The 23810-nt window shown below is 44.1% G+C and overlaps 1 protein-coding gene across 1 annotated transcript in view; it reads left to right on the top strand.

Moving 5' to 3' along the window:
• The window catches only part of adgrv1 (adhesion G protein-coupled receptor V1), a gene marked incomplete at both ends in the record, with an annotated part of 385866 nt that overhangs the window by 70490 nt on the left and 291566 nt on the right, over positions 1 to 23810 (top strand). The window contains 11 exons of the mRNA XM_080738840.1: positions 1756 to 1936; positions 4402 to 4601; positions 9673 to 9802; positions 11226 to 11306; positions 12254 to 12393; positions 15708 to 16073; positions 16954 to 17197; positions 17955 to 18170; positions 18979 to 19194; positions 20185 to 20429; positions 21328 to 21509. Of these exons, the coding sequence (XP_080594966.1) occupies positions 1756 to 1936; positions 4402 to 4601; positions 9673 to 9802; positions 11226 to 11306; positions 12254 to 12393; positions 15708 to 16073; positions 16954 to 17197; positions 17955 to 18170; positions 18979 to 19194; positions 20185 to 20429; positions 21328 to 21509 (2201 nt within the window). The remainder of the gene's footprint in view (positions 1 to 1755; positions 1937 to 4401; positions 4602 to 9672; positions 9803 to 11225; positions 11307 to 12253; positions 12394 to 15707; positions 16074 to 16953; positions 17198 to 17954; positions 18171 to 18978; positions 19195 to 20184; positions 20430 to 21327; positions 21510 to 23810) is intronic.

Below are 23810 nucleotides of genomic sequence, written 5' to 3'. Positions count from 1 at the left end.
AGACAGAGAGAAAGCGATACAGAGAAACAAACTGAGAGAGACGGAGAGAGACGGGGGAGAGAGAACCGTAAGAGGAGACATTTTCTCATCAATCAAACATGACCTGGGAATCCCCACAGAGTTCATTGGCTTGGGTCATGTGGTTACAATGACAATGACAAGACATGTACAATATTGTATTAAAAAGATGCTTCAACAAATGAACAATATGATTGAAAAACACACAAAACAATAGGCTAAATGTACACCACAAATATCATAAGGTGTTATCTTGAGCTGTCTTTACTATTTCAATGTTTGTTGATATCCAGCCCCACCTAGTGGTGGGTTGTCATAAGTTTAGTCACACTTTCAACAGGTGCCCAATGATAACCCTCACTGTAGATGTCCAGAAAACGTATCCTGCAAATAACACACATACTGCATTATTAATGAAGTGCACTTAACAGATCCAACAGGATTGAATTACTGGACACAAGGTGGAAGTTCTGAATTACTGAACGCACAGTTTTAATCACGGATCTGAACATAATCGTCTCTGTTGGGAGGATACCTCATATGTCCAAAACCTCAAACTTAAAGGAATACTTAGTATACCCCCAAAAGGACTTTTTTTCTATTGATTATTCATGCCAAGGAGACTTGAGTTCAATAATATATTTTTTATATTTTTTCTCATTTCTAAGACAAAAAAAATGATGTTCGTAAATGTACTCCCATTGATTCCGGAATCAATGGGGTACATTTATTAACTCATTGAGTGCCTATCCCGAATTAGTTCGGGATATATGATCGTATCACAGGGTGCCTATCCCGAACAAGTTCGGGATATAAAAAAAAAAAAAAAAAAAAAAAAAATTTTTTTTTTTTTTTTTTGAAAAAAAATTTTTTGAATTTTTTTTTTTTTTTTTTGGACCCCATCAAATCTGGTGAACATGATTTCAATCGCGATTTTGCATGTTCCACCCCCATACAACCCCATCTAACATACAGGGCAGCCATTTTTGTTTACATTACATGTAAAACATAAGGGCGATTATCTCAAGAATGCCTGAACGGATTTCCAATCGGATTTTTTTGTTTGAAAGCTGTGAACAAACTGCACAAATCCACTCCAATGCAATCCAGGATTGCATTGGATTTTTCAGAGCTCATTCTTCTCTGTTTTTTTCCCATGCATGAGGTGTGCAAGGTTTAATCATGGCTAAGTTGACGAAAATAAGGCTTCTAAAATGCTTGGTAGCCAATAGCTAACTTCAAGCTAACTTCATCCTCTTCCTGTACATGCAGTCATGCACAAAGGAAAGTGTTCAGGCAAGTCATGGCTGCAGGGCTTCTGCATATACCAGCATATCTCTATGGGATTTTCTCTGGCCACTGGGCGCCCTCTAGTGGTGAAAGGGGTGGCACTAAATGAGTTAAGATGAAATTATTGTCTTAGGAATGCGACTAAAACAAAAAATATTATTGAACTAAAGTCTCTATGGCATGAGTAATCAATAGAAAAAAAGTCATTTTGGGGGTGAACTACTCCTTTAAATTCAAAAATAGCAAAAAGTAGCAATAGATCTGCAAGCTCTAAACACGGTGCGAAGCTTGAAGATTTGCTACTATTAGAATGTTTAGAATGTTAGAATGTTTTCTTGTATACGTTTGTGTGACGCTACAGTATGAAGGGGCGATCTCTGGAGATGAAGAGGTTTCTATCTCTGGAGATAAAGAGGTTTTAACAACATGTTCTGCTGTGTGTTGAAGGTGCTGAACCTGCTGGTGTTGGACGACGACCTCCCAGAGCTGGCCGAGTCCTTCCAGGTGACGCTGGTGTCAGCGCAGTCAGGTGACAGGAAGCCAGGCTCCACGCCGTTCAGCGGAGCCAGCATCGACCCGGAGAACGCCGTCAACACCGTCAGCGTGGAGGCCAGCGACCACCCCTACGGTACGCACGGAGCCGCGCTCCACTGATTGATTGATTGATTGATTGATTGATTGTGTACAGGTACAGCTAGACAACAATGATAAAAGTAGTAATAAGCCTGCCGAGCCATGAGGTCCATATAGGACAGGAGCCTATGGGCCCTATTTTTAACCATGCTAAACCCTAAACCCCTAAATTTCTTTGCCTTTTTTACTATTTTGAAAAACAGTTTTAAATAGTTCAAATAGCTGATCTACAAGCTTACAATGTGTCGATGTAGATCTGCTATTTGAAGTGTATACATATCCTGTTTCTGTAGCTTGAGACAGCTTTATGTACAAGAATATCCCCTGGACATGGCGCTAGTATGTCACAGGGACTTACCTCCAATTCAACCCTTGATGCTGAGTGCCAAGTAGGGAGGCATTGAGTCCTATTTTTTTTGTTTAAACTGAGACCAACCTTCCAATCTCATGGCGGATACTCTAACCACAAGGCCACTCTGCTGGTCAATGTTAAAATGCTATGTGGTCCTACAGTATGTATTCAATTCATCAAGACACACACACACACACACACACACACACACACACACACACACACACACACACACACACTTCGGCACGCCTCTCAGTGTTATTTCAGTGTGTCGACCTGAACCTGAAAGCTCATTAATTACAAACACTGCTATTTTTGGTCTCAACAAATCCATGTTCATAATCTTATTGTGTTGGTAAGCAGCTTATGGTTGTTGAGCTCCATATGAATCCTACATTCTAACCCCTGCCTCGTCCACACCCATTCAAAAGTTCCATTTGTACTCTCTCTAAATTAACACAAATTATTTTACTGTATGTGTATACCCTCCAACAGTACTTTAATCACAGACCCCTTGGGAACCACTGTTTGTCAAACAACGTTTACCCCATTGTTTACTTACATAATTACTGACAGGCCAAGACAAAGACATGCCATCTCCAGTTTGCTTCCCGTATCTGTGTGACGTACTGTAGGTGGTCTGTGTGACGTACTGTAGGTGGTCGTATCTGTGTGACGTACTGTAGGTGGTCGTATCTGTGTGACGTACTGTAGGTGGTCGTATCTGTGTGACGTACTGTAGGTGGTCTGTGTGACGTACTGTAGGTGGTCGTATCTGTGTGACGTACTGTAGGTGGTCTGTGTGACGTACTGTAGGTGGTCGTATCTGTGTGACGTACTGTAGGTGGTCTGTGTGACGTACTGTAGGTGGTCGTATCTGTGTGACGTACTGTAGGTGGTCTGTGTGACGTACTGTAGGTGGTCGTCTGTGTGACGTACTGTAGGTGGTCTGTGTGACGTACTGTAGGTGGTCGTATCTGTGTGACGTACTGTAGGTGGTCTGTGTGACGTACTGTAGGTGGTCGTATCTGTGTGACGTACTGTAGGTGGTCGTATCTGTGTGACGTACTGTAGGTGGTCGTATCTGTGTGACGTACTGTAGGTGGTCTGTGTGACGTACTGTAGGTGGTCGTATCTGTGTGACGTACTGTAGGTGGTCTGTGTGACGTACTGTAGGTGGTCGTCTGTGTGACGTACTGTAGGTGGTCTGTGTGACGTACTGTAGGTGGTCGTATCTGTGTGACGTACTGTAGGTGGTCGTATCAGTGTGACGTACTGTAGGTGGTCGTATCAGTGTGACGTACTGTAGGTGGTCGTATCAGTGTGACGTACTGTAGGTGGTCGTCTGTGTGACGTACTGTAGGTGGTCGTATCAGTGTGACGTACTGTAGGTGGTCGTATCTGTGTGACGTACTGTAGGTGGTCGTATCAGTGTGACGTACTGTAGGTGGTCGTATCAGTGTGACGTACTGTAGGTGGTCGTCTGTGTGACGTACTGTAGGTGGTCGTCTGTGTGACGTACTGTAGGTGGTCGTATCTGTGTGACGTACTGTAGGTGGTCGTATCTGTGTGACGTACTGTAGGTGGTCTGTGTGACGTACTGTAGGTGGTCGTATCTGTGTGACGTACTGTAGGTGGTCGTCTGTGTGACGTACTGTAGGTGTGTGACGTACTGTAGGTGGTCGTATCTGTGTGACGTACTGTAGGTGGTCGTATCTGTGTGACGTACTGTAGGTGGTCTGTGTGACGTACTGTAGGTGGTCGTATCTGTGTGACGTACTGTACAGGTACGGGTACGTGACGTACTGTAGGTGGTCGTCTTTTTAGAAGGCCGGAAGCAGGTTGAACTAAATACTGGATTCAATCGTCACACACACATTTTCATACTGAAATGGCTTTTTTCAGAAAGACAAATCCAAAGAAAATTGACTTTATTATGAACCTTTATCTGTCCCCGCAACACATTTTCGCGGGATCGTAGCACCAGTAAACATAAGACGTTCGGGAGATTTGGCGCCTAACCCATTTGTGGGATTTGTGTCCCATTTCTCCTCTAGTGGCTCCAGTAGGGATGGTCTATCTCTCTAAATCCATCATCTTTGTTACAGGCCTGCTCCAGTTCCAGCCCAGCCCCCCGCCGGGGGAGGAGCTAATAATCCCCCCGGCGTTAGAGCCCGCCCACATCACGGTGAGCGAGGAGGACGGCGAGGTGCGTCTCCTGGTGGCCCGGGCCCAAGGCATCCTGGGAAGGGTCATGGTGGGGTACCGGACCACACCTTTCACAGCGTCCAGTCCTGAGGACTATGAGGTCAGCACATTTACCTAACAAACCTTTTTAGTTGTTGTTTTTGTTAACGGTTTCGCAATGGTTTTCATTTGGCATCGAACTGTTACTGTAGGAATGTTAATGCGGTCTTAATCCCTCCAGGATTTCTAATGTAAGCAAGACATGGATACAAATCAAATCACAAATCATAAAAGTTCATTATTGCGACCGTTAGGGAGCAGTTTACTATGAAAACCTCCACCGGCCGTCCGTCCGTCACACGTCACACGTCACACCTTTGCCCAGTATGACATCACACAACATGTGTACACAAACCTTTGTGTACGTTGCTGTGGCAACAGTCTGTTGTTGCTGGTCTGTTAGTGTACGTTAGCAACCACCTTAGCAACCATGGTTTTACCCTAGCAACCAACTGTTTACCCTAGCAACCAACTGTTTACCATAGCAACCATGTTTTTTTACCCTAGCAACCAACTGTTTACCATAGCAACCAGATACGCAGAGCAGGGATCTCCATATATGGGCATAAACAGGTGACATCACACTGATGTCAGATACTCAGAGCAGGGATTTCTCCATAATATATGGGCATAAAAGGGATTCTGTTAGGGATCTCCATATATGGGCATAAAAGGGATTCTGTTAGGGATCTCCATATATGGGCATACAAGGGATTCTGTTAGGGATCTCCATATATGGGCATAAAAGGGATTCTGTTAGGGATCTCCATATATGGGCATAAAAGGGATTCTGTTAGGGATCTCCATATATGGGCATAAAAGGGATTCTGTTAGGGATCTCCATATATGGGCATAAAAGGGATTCTGTTAGGGATCTCCATATATGGGCATAAAAGGAATTATGTTAGCTGTTAGTGATCTCCATATATGGGCATAAAAGGGATGCTGTTAGGGATCTCCATATATGGGCATAAAAGGGATTCTGTTAGGGATCTCCATATATGGGCATGAAAGGGATTCTGTTAGGGATCTCCATATATGGGCATAAAAGGGATTGTATCCCAGATGATGCCCTGTTAGGAGATCCACACTAACAGAATCCATATATGGTCCTACCGACAGCTGCTATAAGCCAACCCTGGCGATAAGGTCTGAGTCGAAGAAATGCTTCTTTCCTGGCAAGAATTGCCCCTTTATACTGTAGGGCTCGTTTGTGTATTGTATGACATCACGCCACATCATCGGCTGAGGACTGTGTGATGTCATCATATCTCCATATATGGAGACATAAGTTGCTCATGCCCAAATATGGGCTGGTGAGGTCAGACTTAGTGTGATGCGTAGGTTATCTCCATATATGGAGATTCAACTTCAATGAGTAACCATGGCAAACTGTCAACTGCCCTTATGTCTTGATAATTGGTAAAACAAACTTTTGGCCTATTTGTGGAGATAAGCGACCAACGGTCGCTTATCTCCCGATTAGGGAGTCTTACTGGTGATATATCTGCTGTCAGGTAGAAAGCAACTATGTCCAAAATATGAACTTCTCAGGAAATGTAAAATGTTTTTATAACAACACAACTACTGCCTCGTCAAAGTTGATATGGTGACTTTATACATTGTCACTCAGATACATGTGTCATTATTGTCATCACTTTACCCAAATACAGCTCAAGTGGAGTTAGGAGGTTTTTACCAGTGAATGCTGTTTTGTCCATCGGTGATTAGAATGACGAAGTCCGAAAAAAAACTGTACTGTTACTGTAGGAAGTTTGACCAACAGTTTGAGGATCCAATGGAGTCTAGGTTTAGTCAGAAGTGCTTTTGAATGCTTTCCATTGGTTCAACATTTGTAAAACCCACACACAGACATAAAGGGTGTTCAATAAATAGCACAGATTTATTAAAGAAATGTTAAAAGTTGAAAAACAGAGATAGGTTTGTCCTGGACAGGGTGAATATAATATACCCACCAGTAAGACTCCCTAATCGGGAGATAAGCGACCGTTGGTCGCTTATCTCCACAAATATCACAACCTCCACCTCTCACGTCATACGGGTAGCCATAGTTACACCTGGAATGTTGAATCTCCATATATGGAGATAACCTACGCATCACACAAAGTCTGACCTCACCAGCCCATACTTGGGCATGGACGACTTATATCTCCATATACGGAGATGGCCATATATGGAGATATGATGACATCACAGAGTCCACAGCTGATGATGTGGCGTGATGTCATACAATACACAAACAAGCCCTATATAAAGGGGCAATTCTCACCAGGGAAGAGAGCATTGCCTGGAATGTTGAATCTCCATATATGGAGATAACCTACGCATCACACAAAGTCTGACCTCACCAGCCCATACTTGGGCATGGACGACTTATATCTCCATATACGGAGATGGCCATATATGGAGATACGATGACATCACAGAGTCCACAGCTGATGATGTGGCGTGATGTCATACAATAAACAAACAAGCCCTATATACTGATGCGATACGATGACATCACAGAGTCCACAGCTGATGATGTGGCGTGATGTCATACAATAAACAAACAAGCCCTATATACTGATGCGGAGATATGAGCAGGGCAAAGGTGTAGGGATGTCACGATACCAGAAATCTAGTAGTCGGTACCAATACCATTGAAATTCCACGATTCTCGATACTATTTCGATACCACGATAAAAATAAAAAATAAACCCCATGTAGTTCAACATACACTCCTTTATTAGAAGTGAACAACAAACAACAATACTGTATGCTTAAACAGAAGTTGCACGTAGCTTTAAATGATTAAAATAAAATAATGTGCATGTAGCCTTAAAAAAATGTATCATTAATAAAATCAAAGTGTTGGCTGTGTGTGTGTTGCTGCTGCTGGCTTTGCTCTGGCCTGTCCTCCCTGTCAAAGTCCTCCTCTGGCTGATACTGTGAAAAGAACATTGAGATTTCAGTTAGTAGGTGTAGCTAAGTGACTGACTACAGCAACAATATGAAAACAGCATAGGCTGTAATAACACGCAAACACAAAAACACACACACACACACACACACACACACACACACACACACACACACACACACACACACACACACACACACACACTCTCTCAGTGCAAGCAGTCATTTAATGACGTGGTGAAACCATTTTTAGTGATATTTATTACAAATCATAGCCCATTACAACCACACTGTCCACACACACACACACACACACACACACACACACACACACACACACTATTATTACAACCGCACGCACGCACGCACACACACACACATAATCCTAGCGTAAAAAAAAAAGTCTAGAAGAACATTGGCCAAACATCAATGCCAGCCTTCTCAAACAAAGAATAACGTGTACCGGTATGTATTATTCCAGCGTTTTTTAACGTTACGTTAGGCGAGTTACGTTAGGCGATACAGTAAATGAGCTGCCTTGCAACTTTATGTAACTTTATGCGGGACAGAAGGGGGCTGCTCTCCGTGACGAGGCTGGACACAACGTTAACGTTACTTTGCCAGGCAGCTCATTTACTGTGTGGGCTCACCATAGTAACGTTATTAGATATGGACAACAATGATAACACGTGAATTCAAATGCACTCACCTTGAATTCTTTGTACAAGTCTGGATGTCGGTCTTTTAGATGTTTCGCTAGTTGGATGTGTCCCCCCCCCCCTTTCGTCTGGAAACGGTTACGGGCCGGCATACAGGTTTTTGACGATCAACTATTAATCCCTGCTCATCCTCGAATGCAAAGTACTATACGCGACTTTTGTTTAGTTTTTCTTCTCAAGGGGCAGCTGTCGCTGCTGGTTGGAGACGACGCGATGCAGATGCGTGTACGGCCGCCATGTTGCATGTTGTTGTTTTTCTCCTTAAAGCGTGGTAGTCCACGTAACGTTATCACAGCATCAGACCCTGCTGTGAGGGTTGTGCGTGTGTCTTCCGACTGCCTGCTGTGAGGCTTGCCAGATAACCGCTCATTTACAGCCCAAAAACAACACAAAAGAAGCGGCCAGATCTGGCATCTCGGTACCAACGGTACTTCGGTACTACCGTACTTTTAGAAAAGTCAGTACCGTACCGTACCGTACCGTCACATTTGGCATCGAGTTGGTACCGAAGTATCGGTTCTGGTGACAAGCCTACAAAGGTGTGACATGTGACGTGTGACCGACCGACCGACCGACCGACGGACGGACGGACGGACGGCCGGTGGAGGTTTTCATAGTAAACTGCTCCCTGACGGTCGCAATAAACATAATCTATAACACATTTGTATTTGCAACAATAAAAATCACACCTTGTGTGAAGTGAGCGGTGCTATTTATGAGTTAATTTCATTAAGTGTCCCGTGAAGCCAATGTGACCCTGGGCGTACAACAAACCCTGGGGGCTTTGTGCTAAGACGTAGACCAGATGTAGGCCAGATGTAGGCTAGGCCAGATCTAGGCCAGATGTAGGCCAGATGAAGGCTAGATGTAGGCCAATGTGACCCTGGGCATACAGCAAACTTTGGACAAACGGACGAAGCCAGATGTTGGCTTAACTTTATAGGGTTTCCATAATGTTTATGACCTGTGAATGATGCAACACAGTTGGGGAAGAGGGCACTGGCTTAGGAGGCAGAGAGGGGAGAGTGTTTTATGCGTTCAGAAATGCGCACCGTGTGTGTGCTCAGTGTAGTGAGTGCCTAAACCCAACCCTAATCCTAACCCTAACCTCAGTAAAACTATCCCTAAACCCAACCCTAATCCTAACCTCAGTAAAACTATGCCTAAAACTAACCCTAACACTAACCCTAACCAGACCTGGTGCGCATTTCCAAACGCACCCTTTGATTCACTCGGACTGAAAGACCTGCAGAAAACACTCTCCCAGGCAGAGAGAGCAGAGGCTGTCTTGGAATCTGAACTTTGGGAAGGTTCCCAGTCTGATCCCCAGGCTCATCTTGGTTATGTGTCAAAGTGTCTTAATAAACAAGGACACTTTGCAAGGCATGAATAGACTAGTGCCTTGTATGGGTGGCTCTGCTGTCTGCGTGAATGTAATGTACATTGTTAAGTGCTTGAAGGTCTTGTCTGTGTTCTCCCCGTGGCGTGCAGGACTCGGAGGGCCTGCTGGACTTCCTGTCCGGTGAGAGGTTCAAGTTCATCAGTGTGACCATCGTGGACAACCCTGTTCCTGAGCTGGACAAGATCTTCAGGGTGGAGCTCTACAACCCTGAGGGTGGAGGTAGGATCACAACCACCACCTTCTCCTTCTAGCCTGGTTAATAAACCAGACCACACAACACCACCCCCTGGTGGTAGTGGTGGTGTAGTGTGGTCTGGAACCCATCGATTGAGATTCTATTTCCACCAGAAAGGGTTAGCCAATCAGGGCTGTAGGCTTGGGGCTTGGGGCACGTGGTGGGTGGTGGACTGGTTCAGAACCATTCAGCCAATCAGGCGAGTCTGTGTGTATTCAAACACATTCTCCCCTCCACTCTATTACAGGCATCAAACAGGTTGTAGTCTTTGATGATTTCATTGATAAGAGAGATCACCGACGAGCTATTGACACTTGTATGGCTCAATCAATTACCTCAGTTCTCAACTCCTTTGAAGTTCAAAGGGAGCAATTAAGAGCATGTCACCTTGACATTTTTTTTAAACCACCCCTTGGAAATGTAAATTCTGCTCGTGAGTCCAGACTAATATCCGACACGCAGTGAGGAATTAGTATGAGCAACGCCAGGCCACCTCAGTGGTTTTCAACCAGTGGTCTGGGGACCACCAGTGGCCAGGGTCCATTTGGTTTCATTTTACACTCTCAAGAGTTAAATTTTTGTTTAACATCTGCATTACTTAATTTACAAGAAGTCTACACAATTAGAGAATGTAGAAGAATTGCTATTTTGATCAACGTTTGCCTGCTATCTCTCCTATGGTATCACACATCAATACAGCATGGAATTGTGGACAAAATCTTATTCAACCACAGCAAAGAAATCTTGGGTCTGAGAGGATAAATCTCATCAAATGCTGGTGGCTCAAATGCTGAATAATTATTGGACCTTGATATGAAAAGTGTTGAAAACCACTGTTAAATCCTTCTAAACCAGTATTTGTTTGTTTCAAGGACCCCCAAAATGATGTGTATTTGAAAGTGTTTGATTTACTTATTTATTTAATCATTTTGAAATGTTTAACACAAATCCTCTCTTCTGGGGGGTCCCTCCCTGTCACAAAACATGTTCAGATGGGGGTCCAGTGATCCGTGGCCAAACACCATATCAATTTGGCATGAAAAAGTTTGAGAACCAAACTCCCTTGATTCCCTTACCCTGTTATGTAGCAGAGAACTGACCCCTGCACTGTGTTTGTTTTGTGGATGTTGTCCTGTGTGTTGCTGTTGTGCTTCTGTGTGCCGTGATCCTGTGTGATCCTGTGTGATCCTCCCTCTCCCTCCTGTGAAACACATCGGTCCGGTGGGATCCACTGTGATCCAACGCCTGATGCGGTTCCGTCCCTGCGTGATCCCTCCCGCTGTGTGTGTGTGTGTGTGTGTGTGTGTGTGTGTGTGTGTGTGTGTGTGTGTGTGTGTGTGTGTGTGTGTGTGTGTGTGTGTGTGTGTGTGTGTGTGTGTGTGTGTGTGTGTGTGTGTGTGTGTGTAGTGGGTCAGTGGTTTCAAAGTGAAGGAAGTGGTAGTGGTGAGAGTGAGAGTGACTTCCTGCTTCCATCCTATCAGCATCGAGGTAAGTCCCCCCCCCCCCCCCTTCCCCAACCCCCCCCTCACCTTCCTTTCATTTCCTCAACTTTCACTGTGCTTCCTTCATCTGGCCTCTCACTGATGTCTCATCATTAGAAAATAATAGTATTCCTGATCAAATCATTATTCCTGAAATTGTCGTCCTAAAATGTACCCCCATTGATTCCGGATGGAGACCCAAATGCCTCCATCTGGAATCAATGGGCCTACAAAGAGTCTCCACAAATTATTGGCTTAGGAAAAAAAATATATGTATATAATATTGAACTCAAGTCTCCATGGGGTGAGTAATCAATAAAAGAAAAAGTCATTTTGGGGGTGAACTAGTAAGAAATGTGAGTACTTTTTCCACCAAAACCCTAACCCGATGACACAGATGTGTTTGTTGTGTTGGGAGACTGCCGTTCACTCAACCGTCCACAAAGGAAGTCTCTGTGCTACGCTAAGCTGCCATTCTGATACGTTGAACTCAGCCGTGATCCGATTAAATCATGAGAATCATGAGATACGATAAGATGAAATACAGTAAGACTTGATAAAACCTTATTAATAGCAGCAGTCCGGCACAACTTTTTTTTAAACTAATCTCTGCCGCATAGATTGATAGTTAAATTGCATACATATGGGCCACTACACCAGTGTTACAGCATTGTTTAACACTTCAAATGTATATTACTTGGTGACCATTGCTCTCTTCAGCGCAATATACCGTAGGGCTGGATTCGAAGGCTGTGTAGCGGCCTTAAAATCTAGTAAACTAAAAAGTACGGGACAACTTTGCAGCTGTGTAGTTCTCTTTGTACTACTATACATGTATATCATCTCTCCATGTCACCTGCTGTACTCTGATGGCTACGTGTGTAATCTTGTAAACATGCATCTAAAAGAAAACAACTAATGCAGATGAATGCTGTTTACTGTCCACATCTGCAGCCAGCCTGGGTGTGGCCTCACACATCACTGTGACCATCGCTGCCTCTGACGACGCCCACGGAGTGTTCCAGCTCAACCCTCACTCCCTGGACGTCAACGGGACAGAACCTGAGGACGGACGCAGCAACGTGGTTCTCCTGGTGGTTATCTATCTGTTTTATCTATGTTGGTTTCTGTAGACAAGAACTAGTACACAGTGGGGGTATTTATTGATCTACGGAAAGCTTTTGATACCATTGACCACAGAATACTGTTAAAGAAGTCACAGAATCATGGCATTATTTGTAGTGTTGCATACAATTGGGTAAGAAGCTGCAGTATTATATTGAGAATATATGTCAGTATGTAAATGTAAATAACGTTAATTCAGAACTTGGGGAAAGTCACCTTTGGGGGTACCCCAAGGCTCGGTGGTGGGTCCAAAGCTTTTTATTCTTTATATAAATGATATTTGTAGGTAATCATTTTGTTACATTTTGTTCAATTTGCTACTGAACTTTTGGATACAGTTAAAGGGGAGATTAAAGAAATGGTTTGACATTAATAAGCTGTCACTGATTTTAACACTCTTGATTGATGAAGTAGAGATTGAAAGTGTGTGTGAAAATACAATTCTTGGGAGTAATCATTCACAATACATTAAATTAGAAACCTCATATAAAGTATATAAAATCAAAGCTCTAAATTCATTGCAATATTGTATAAAACAAATTTCAGTAAATGTTGTGGTAACATACATACAAAAAAGAAACATTACCACATTTCTGAACAAAAAAATATAGCTGAAGCCATAGCTTATTACGCCTACCCTTTTACAAAAATGAAAAATAGAAAAAATTGAGAGAAAAAATAAACAAAAAAAGAACAAGACACTTTACTATACATGTAGCAGGGACGGCTGGTATGAATGGGCTGGTGGGGCTTAGCCCTCCCTAACTTATGGAATAAAGAGAAATTATTATGGAAATGTTTTACAATAGATTATTTTACATGCTGGTGGAACCTAGAGCAGCAACAGCAGCAAAAAGTTACAAGAAAAACAAAATATGTCAAAATGGGCAGATTTTTTCTCCAGCCCAAATCAGCTTCCATTGGCTTATTTCATTGAGTTCAGTGATTGACAGCTGACATGACATGCCTCCTTGATTTACTCACCATCTGGGGCCAAGATATGTGGGCTCATAAACATGAGGTCACTGACTTTTGACCAATGACAGCTGCACCTGCTTTTGTGTGTGTTTGTGGGTGGAGGCATTCAAATGAATGAAGTTGAAGTTTTTAATCAATTTTCTCTCATGTCCGTGGAGAAAATATAGAAGTTGAGAGATTGCGGCAAAGGATATTAAAATAACACAAAGAAACGTAGTACTGTAGTTTGTTTAAAAAATCCACCGACAGGCTTTATTGTTTCCCATGCTTGCTTTTGGGGGAGACACAGCTTGGTCGGACCCCATCGTGGGTTTGCATCATTTATCTGACAAAGTTAAGAAACATGATCGCTGATTTAATCATATTGGGAAAAGTGCCTCAAGCTGTACATTTTGGGGAAAGTTAACAACGCTAGTAAAGTCAACTTGATGAGGTGAAGACATGTGAAGAAAAATGCAACCTAGGGAGAGAGAGAGACGGTAAGAGGTTCCTGCGTGCCGGTGTGTGCGTGGTTTGATGTGTGTGCTTGCATGATGTATATTTCAGTGTGTCGGTGCTGGTTGCTGGTGCTGGTCTGTGTGAGCAGCTGTGCTTCTTCTTCTTCTTCTTCTTCTTCTTTCGGGTTTTATGGCGGTTGGCAAACCATACAGGTGCATTACTGCCACCAACTAGACTGGAGGGGAACTTTCCACCAGCAGAGCTTTTCCTGCAGGATTTGAGCCTCTCAGAGCAATTATATACAGTACAACATTGTCCATTTTATGAATCAGTCTGTACAAATTCCTCTCTTAATATGTCATCCACACATCTTCTCACTTTTCTCAACAATGTCTTGGAACTGCTGCATCCGGCACCAGTGGCGCCATCTTGATTCTCTCCGATTTTCTTGGTATTTCCACAGCCCAGTTTATCACCATTCCAATAAATGCAAGGAATCTCTTTTCATCAAAGCAGATGACTTGTTCATCTCCATTTCTTTGATTTCCATCACTATTACTACATTTGACTGGTGACTGAATCCTCTTCACATTTACTGTTGTCTTCCTTTCCACACCGTCCACCCATATTCCTTGCAGCAGAAACACCTGGTGCTGCCTTGAACTGCCTAACTCTTTAAGACAAATATTCAACGTCAATTCTGTCTGCCAACTCTTACAGTCTCCATCCACAATCACTTCCATGTCAACTGTCAGTGGCAAGCCACTAATTACTCCCTCCTTGGCCTTTCTCTCTTTCGCATGTTACCTCACTCCTGTTCCCTTCATCTGTTGTCTGTTCCTGCACAGTGCACACTATTCTCACCATCCCAGTCTGTGTACTTGCTTAGTGCATGTGGATAACTAAACATTTGGGTTAGGGTTACACCGTTTGCTTTTGACACTAGAACTAGTTGTCTCATTATTCCTTTCCCTTTTGTTTTCATAACCTCTCTTATCCTTCGCCGTTTGAGATGCCATTCCACAACCCTCCATCGACTTCCATAGCCAGTCTCCGCACTCGAGCGTCTATGCTTGTGCGACGCCACGCGTATGTTTGTTTTCACTTGCTTCATTCACATTGGTGCCGCGTGCGTGCGTGCGTGTGTGAGACTGAGGTAGGGAGGAGAGGCTGTGTGTGTGTAGTGTGTGTGTAACTGTAAAAGTGATAAGGAACATGGAAAGAAGTCTACAGTACTTAAGGAAGATGAGTTTCAGTACAGTAGTTAAAAGATTTATCTATTCCTAAACTTTTTTTTTTAAATAAAAAACAAATTAAAAAAACATTTCTTGAACATTGCTTTGTCGACTGGAAATTACTGTAGATACATGAATTGATGTGTTTGAATACTTGGATCTGTGTATTTCTTTAAATTGCAAAATGGTTGACGTAATAAGCTTAGGCTTCAGTCTATATAAAGTACCTTTTTTCAGTAAAAAAAAAAAAACAAGGCTGTAAAATAAGTAATGAAAAAAAAAATATATATCCCGGGAACCAAACTAGTGAAAATAGCAGATTTACAAACTCGCATAGGAGTGCGACTTGTTGTGACCTTGTACTGTACATCTGCTATTTTCACTACTTCTTAAAGTACTTGCCTCTCTAATTAATGTATTTATAATGGAATTCTTTTGTAAAAACATTTGAATTAGTTGTTTAACTTGTGAAAAACTTAAATTTAAAATCATTAATAGTATGGGGTATTCACTCGGGACCCATCCAAAATTGCTCGCGACCCACATACAGTACGGGTCCCTCCATCCCGACTCACTGTTTTGGGGGAAGCGGTGGTCTAATAACCCCACCCCATCTCCTCCTCTCCTCCCAGGTTGAGCGGACCTTCGGTGACCTGTCCAACGTGACGGTGTTCTGGGAGGCGGAGCCCGGTTCGGAGCAGGAGCTGGTCAGCCGCTCCGGTAACGTGACCTTCATGGTGGGCCAGACCAGGGGGGAGGTGGTGGTCTCCGTGGCCCAGGATGAGCTGCCTGAGCTGGACCGGAGCTTCGCCGTGTCCCTGGTGAACGTGTCGGACGGCCGCCTCGGCGCCCTGACGCACGCCACGCTGACGGTGCTGGCCAGCGACGACCCGTACGGCTACTTCGTGTTCGCCGGCCACGCCCGGCCCGTTCGGCTCCCCGAGGCCGACTCCACCGTCACGCTCACCATCCTGCGGCGAGGCGGGCTGTTGGGAACGGTAACGACGTTACCTATGACCACGTTACCGTAACGTGGTCATAGTTTGAAATCTGTTTTAAATGTTGGGAGTTTATAAAGTGGACTAACCACTTTAAAGACCAACTTTGTTTTTTTACAACAAGGGTTCATATTTTAGATTGTAATTCGAGAAAAGAAAAGATGAGTGTTAAAATGTTTTAATGTACTGCTTTCTATTGTTTTAGCAATTTTAGTATTTTGATTTCAGTGGGTGGGGGCATGCGTACAAGTGGCTAAATATGTATTTTTAGACACAATAAGCCGGCAATTTCATTGTTACTATTTACACCAGCCCCCATAAGTCACATCTGCCCATGAAAGATTGCGGTTCATCTTGGGAATGGGCTTATTGTGTCAAAAGATACATTTAGCCACTTGCATGCATGCCCCCAACCTGGGGGCATGCATGCAAACCCATTGTATAAGTTATATTAACATACTCATACAAATTGGTCAAAATAACATTTTATTGATTAAAACATACATAATGAACCTTTAACCCCTACATCGTCACTGTCGGGCAGAAACCTCGTATCTCCAAGTTTGACATTTGTACGTTTCTTCGTAAAGTAAAGCCCTGCTTCATCATACAAGACTGTCGCACAAAACTAGTGAAAATAGCAGATCTACAAGCACACAACACCTCGCAATGCGAGGCGTCGTGTGCTTGTAGATTGGCTATTTTCACTAGTTTTGGAGGTTTTGGACATACAAGCTTTCCCCCCGGCAACGACAATATACTTGGTTATACGACAAATAGCCAAAATAGCAAAATAATCTACTCACAAAGCAATGTGTCCCCTCCCCTCCCCTCCCCTCCCCTCCCTTCCCCTCCCCTCCTGTCCTCTCCTCTCCTATAGGTGCGTGTGACGTATGGAACTCTGAACGAGTCGGATGCGGCGCCCTACCGGACCCACGGGGTGGGCCGGGCCACCGAGGGGCGGGACTTTGTCCCCCTCCTGGACTCCGTGGTGTTCCTGGCCAATCAGACGGAAGCAAACATCACGCTGCGAGTGCTGGACGACGAGGACCCTGAGAGAGACGAGTCGGTGTTCGTAGAGCTGGTCAGCACTCAGCTCCTCCACGGAGACCAGGAGAGAGCCAGTAAGATACTCTGCTTCACTCACTATTATAAATAAACTATAGGAGACCAGGAGAGAGCCAGTAAGATACTCTGCTTCACTCACTATTATAAATAAACTATAGGAGACCAGGAGAGAGCCAGTAAGATACTCTGCTTCACTCACTATTATAAATAAACTATAGGAGACCAGGAGAGAGCCAGTAAGATACTCTGCTTCACTCACTATTATAAATAAACTATAGGAGACCAGGAGAGAGCCAGTAAGATACTCTGCTTCACTCACTATTATAAATAAACTATAGGAGACCAGGAGAGAGCCAGTAAGATACTCTGCTTCACTCACTATTATAAATAAACTATAGGAGATCAGGAGAGAGCCAGTAAGATACTCTGCTTCACTCACTATTATAAATAAACTATAGGAGATCAGGAGAGAGCCAGTAAGATACTCTGCTTCACTCACAGTTATAAGAGAGCCAGTAAGATACTGCTGCTTCACTCACTATTATAAGTAAACTAAGAAATTGCTTTAGAATATTGTGGTTAGAGTTGTTCCGATACTGAACCCCACATTCTCTGGGCCAACCTAAGCAATACATTTGCCACGGACATCCCCCTACACCCAGGAACCAATGGCACTTACAGGCCTCTTTGTGTATACATGTGACCTGACGGACGCTTATCTCCCGATTAGGGAGTCTTACTGGTATATCTCCACAAATTGGTGATTTCACTACCCAGCAATAAACGACCTGTATTGTATTTCCGTGGCTCCAGTCGCCAGGTCCCCTCGCGTGGGGCCCCGGCCGGACAGGGTGGCCCAGGTGATCGTGGAGGCCAGTGACGACGCCTTTGGGACCATCCAGCTGGGGACCAGCAGGGTCAGCGTGGCCGAGGACATCGTGGGACCCTTCGTCTACGTCACGCGCACCGGGGGGATCTTCGCAGACGTGTCCGTCAAGTTCAGAGCTGTGCCGATGACCGCCAGAGTCAGTAAGTATTGTAATGGGATACGAGTATGATGGTGATACTGTGTGCACGTGTGTGTTTTTATCAGTGGTGTAAAGTAACTACGGTAAGTGCATTTACTTAAGTATTGTACTTAAGTACAACTTTGAGATATTTGTTCTTGAGTATGTCCAATTTCCAGTACTTTTACTTCTACTCCACTACATTTCGGATCCAAATATTTTACTCCACTACATTTATTTTAAACTTACTTTGTAGATCTTGATTGTTACAAAACATACATTGACCACTTCAGCCATATATACATTTTGGTCAAATAATATTACAGTTCAATAAAAACTAAGTTTTTTGTCGCTTTCCTAAGACAAAAATGTGATTTGTTTGATTGATTCTGTATCAATGAGGGTACATTTACTAAAATCACATTGTCTTTTTTTTTTTATTGAACTCAAGTCTCCATGGCGTGAGTAATCAATAGAAAATAAGTCATTTTGGGGGTGAACTACTCCTTTAAGTATAAAATGTGAGTACTGTTCCACCACTGGTCATCTCATGTGTGCGGTCTCCTGCCAGGCGAGGACTACAGCGTGGCGTTAGGGTTAGCTCTATCCCTAGTCATCATCTCATGTGTGCTTGGTCTCCTGCCAGGCGAGGACTACAGCGTGGCGTTAGGGTTAGGGTTAGCTCCATCCCTGGTCATCATCTCATGTGTCATGTGTCATGCTGTGCTTGGTCTCCTGCAGGTGAGGACTACAGCGTGGCTTTAGGGTTAGGGTTAGCTCCATCCCTAGTCTATCATCTCATGTGTTATGCTCTGCTTGGTCTCCTGCAGGTGAGGACTACAGCGTGGCGTCCACAGATGTTCTCCTGCTAGAAGGAGAGTCCAGCAAGGCCATCCCCATCTACATCATCAACGACGACCTGCCTGAGCTGGAGGAGACCTTCAGGGTGGAGCTCATCAACCAGACCACCGGGGGCGCCCTTCTGGGAGACCTGACCCGCGCCGTCATCACCATCCTGCCCTCCGACGACCCCTTCGGAGCCTTCGGTGAGTACCAAAGACAAAACAAAATCAATGACATGCCATCTCCGGTTTACTTCCCGTATCTGGGTGAAGTACAGTAGGCGGCCTGCCTTTTTAGGAGGAGTCTATTATTCCCAATGGAAGGGTGAACGTGAACACAGCTTCTGAACCATTCTTTAGCTGCACGGTAGTCTTGCGTAGCCAGACAACTATTCCACAATCTCGGAATGCTATATAGAGTCTGGAACGGCAGCTCCCGAACGGCGAGTATCGGAAGTAGCCACTGCTGCACTGAACTGTAGTCCCATTGGAAACATAACAGAAACACACTAGCACAGACAGTCATTCGAGCGGCATATTCTTGTTATGGGTGTCTAGTGTCTAAAACATTTGAAAACATCATGGAAGTAACACCAATAACACCAGAGAAAGACAAAATAACGCCCCAACAAATGTTGAAAGGAGACAACGCTTCCAGTAGGACATGTTATTGCTACTGCACCAAGGGAGCGGTTGCGTCACATCCGCTTTATCTTGCACTCATCATTTCTATTTCCGTGCCCCAGACTGTATGCCGGGAGCATTTGCAAATCGCAGAGGCAACAGTCTGACCACGTGTCAGTTCAGTGACCACGGTCACTGAACTAAGTATTGGACCCGATAGTCACAAGCCACACAATCTTCTCTCTGATCTACTGTACTGTAGCACCAGTAAACATAAGACATTCGCGAGATCTGCCTTCCGACGGCACCCGCTTAGGAGACTGTTTTGTAGGATTTGTGTACCATTTTGCCCCTAGCGGCCTCAATTGGGATGGTGTATCTTTAATAATTGAATATTGTCACTGTCGGGCAGAAACCTGCTTCATCACACAAGACTGTCGCACAAAACTAGTGAAAATAGCAGATCTACAAGATCTTTTGAAATGACACAAACACAAAATGAACGGTTTTGGGCATACAAGGTTTCCACTCCGACAACAACGATATCTTTGCTCTCTCTCTGTTGTCCAGTGTTCCAGGCAGCCCCGGTCACCCTGGAGGAGCCCGCCTCGGGCTCGGTGGAGGTCTCCCTGCCCGTGGTGCGTAACGCCGGGACCATCGGCACCGTGGCGGTCCGCTGGCGGGCCACCGTCAATGGGCGTCTGGCGGCAGGGGACCTGCGACCCTCGTCCGGAGAGGTGGTGTTCGCACCCGGAGACACCATGAAGATACTGAGAGTGGAGGTCCTGGCCGACGATGTCCCAGAGATCACTGAGGTACAGGCCATATCAGTGGTTCTTCTCGTGTTTCGTGACGTGCCGTGAAGCTTGTAGATCTGCTATTTTTGAATGGCCAACAGGATAAGGTTTATCAAATGGATGAAGAGGTTAAAGGGATTGTGATGCTGTATTCACACAATGGCTGCGCAGACCTTTTAAATTTAGTCTAAAAGTTCTGCCAAAAACTGAGATCTCCGTCTTTGTATCTTTATATGAAATAACCTGGAGTATCACCAATAACCCGTGAAAGAAAAGACGTCAGCCGTGTACATAATAATGGACACATGCTGTGTACACGGAGCACTTCAAAAATCTGGTAAAAAGAATAGGAAAAATCCTTGACTAGTTATGGCAAAAAGATGGCAGCCAAAGTGTTAACACAGTCAGTGCCATATGTAAAGTGGGACCTCTTATATTGCCACCAAAGGGTACAAAGGGTTAAAAAATAGTGTGCACACTGGTGCACGAATTCGTGCACAGATCATGCACTACGCATGTGCGCACTTTTCACAGATTAAAAAAAAAAAAAAAACACTTCGAAATCTGTTCATTCAGGAGATAGCAGCCCTTATGTTTTCTTCAAATGTAAACAAACATGATATGGGGGTTACTTAAACATACAATTTTGCGATCGCAATCATTGTTGGAGGTCCAAAAAACTTTTTTGAAAAAAATTATTGCTCTTCACCGTGGCAAATGACTTAATGTTGTAGTTTTCTGAAAAAGACTACACCACGGTGATAAACCATCACTGCGGACTACACTATGATATGGCCTTTAGGCACTCCATGGTTGATTTGCCAGTACACAAGAGTACCACAATAGGGGTCCCCAGCAAAATGTGTTATGGAAAGTAAATCAAAACATAAAATGTATTTTTCTTCCTGCTTCACAGATCATCAAGGTGGAGCTGACGGATGCCAGCAACGGAGGGAACCTGGGCGAGGAGACCTGGGTGAACATCATGGTTCCTGCTAACGACAACCCGTACGGGACCGTCTCCTTTGAGCAGCCGGTGTACCGAGTCCAGGAGCCCCTGGAGGGGATCTATATGGCCAATATCACCATACACAGGAGGTTAGAACACTGTTGTCTTCTTCTGGAAGGAAAGCTTCATTTAAAGCCATACTATGTAACTTTTCCAATAAAACTAATCTTAAGATTGACTATTAAATCGCTAAAGTTTTAGAACCCCTAATTTCAGCCCCTAAAGCCTTCTGTACAGGGCCGGATCTCCCCATAGGCAAGGGGGGGCATTGCCCCCCTAAATGCCCTGTCTGCCCCACCAAACAAGATGGCATGAAAAAATAAAAATATATATATTTCGTTTTTTTTTTTTTATATATTATGCTACAGCTGTCGCACCACCAAAACCAACACCATTTCATTATATATACATTTTAAAAACTCCGATCGCCAATGCCATCTCTCTCCCTCTCTGCACCTCAAAAGAAGTAAAACAAATAATAATGTTCCAGCCAGGCCAGCAGCTCCGCCCCCGATATGCGTTGAATGCGTAGGAGGGAACAGCAGTCAGTCTCGTCTAGACAGACAAGTACACGCACCACTTCTGGTTGCCAACTAACTTCAGTTTTGTCCAGTGCATTAAGGAACTAATCGAGAGAAGGAACAGTTTGTTTTTTAGTTGTGCTTGCAGCTTGTTTCACTTTAACTTCTGTTCTCTTTCTCTGGCTCTTTCGGTCAATATGCGTCGATTTCTGGTTTCTAAACCTCGCGACGCGAGTAGCACTGCTGCTACGGCTCCAGTCAGTCCAGAGGCAGGCTCCGAGCCGTCGTCGACTCGGGGTACAGCTGCTCCTCGACCCGACCCAAACCCTAACCCCCAATTGAGTTCCACAAGCACGGCAACAAGCTGAAAGCGTCGCCGTTCGCAACGCAGCAGCGGCCGCCGACAACAGCACACAGGGAGCAGGAGGTAGAGCTGCTGCTCCTCGACCCGACCCAAACCCTAACCCCCAATTGAGTTCCACAAGCACGGCAACACAAGCTGAAAGCTTCGCCGTACACGACGCAGCAGTGGCTTAAGCACAACAGCACCATCACAGCCCGCTAATCTTGTGTTTCCAAAACGTCATTTTGGCAAGACAGCACGCGCATTCAGCCCGGGCTGGTATCGTGGAGGAAGACCATGGCTGGAATATTCAGTGAAGCTAGATGCGTGCTTTTGTTTTCCTTTTTCCTTGTCGCAAATTTGGAGGAAATATAATGTCATTGTCTGTCTAGTGTCATGTCTGTCTGTCTGTCTGTCTGTCTGTATATCTATCTATCTATCTATCTAGTGTCATATCAGTGTATCAATCTATCCATCCAGTATCATATCTATCATCCATCTAGTGTCATCTCAGTGTCTCAATCTATCCAGTATCATATCTATCATCCATCTAGTCTCATATCAGTGTATCAATCTATATCTATCAGTTTATAGTATCATTTGCATTCATCTTTGTCAATCACATCAGTTTATATAGCTATCACACCAGTAACATGTCTGTCTTTTGTCATCACATTATTTATCATTTCTTTAACCTTTTGTTGTTTTTTTTGTGTTTTTTTTGAGCGGTGGTCACAACGCTCCTATACGTGGCCGTGTGTGTGGGTCTGTCTGTCTCCGTCCGTGTCTGTATGTAGCCTAAACTTCGGCGCGTAACTAGTGCCGCACCATTTACGCCACTCGCGCAATATATACATCAAAATGTGCGGCTCGGCCGGGAATGGTGTGCTATTACCTTTCGTTCCGATCCGCCTTACCATGCCGACGTAATCGGCAAAAAAACAACGCTTAATTGTCCCCATTGACTTATAATGGGACAATGCAAGAAATCACTTTCAAGTATTTTTCTCTCGTAAACCATTGGAGCTACAGTTTCAAACCTCGGAGAGGAGATTCATAATGATTTTAAGAATGAATCGAAAAATAATTACATCACTCGGCCTCATGGTGGCGCTATAACGGCCCACTTTACGTTTTGCCCCGTAACTCTTGAACCGTAGATCGGAAAATTAAAATTCTTTTTTCCCTGGATTCCTTGGGTCAAGACGCATCTCATATAGGCCACGCCCATTTGCGCCAGGATAGATTTTCCGCCATCTTGAATTTTCTCCAAAACACACTTTTTGCTCCTTTTCCTACATATTTTCTTCAAATGTCACAAAAATCGGTACACATGATCTATGAGGTGGGTAAACCACCGCTCAGTTCACACGGGTGTGATTGTTTTCTTTTTTTTTTATTACTTTTTTGTGTATTTTATTTCTTAAGTTCTGTGACTTGTACTGTACACAGCATGGTGTGGTGTGTCATTGGTATAAGTGTGCCAAAATGCATAGGTTTTTATGCATTTCTGGCGTTATGACCCC

This window comes from Nannobrachium achirus (assembly GCF_963921795.1).
Source record: "Nannobrachium achirus genome assembly, chromosome: 12".
NCBI classification, from domain to species: domain Eukaryota; kingdom Metazoa; phylum Chordata; class Actinopteri; order Myctophiformes; family Myctophidae; genus Nannobrachium; species Nannobrachium achirus.
This window is presented reverse-complemented; position numbering and strand designations above follow the sequence as displayed.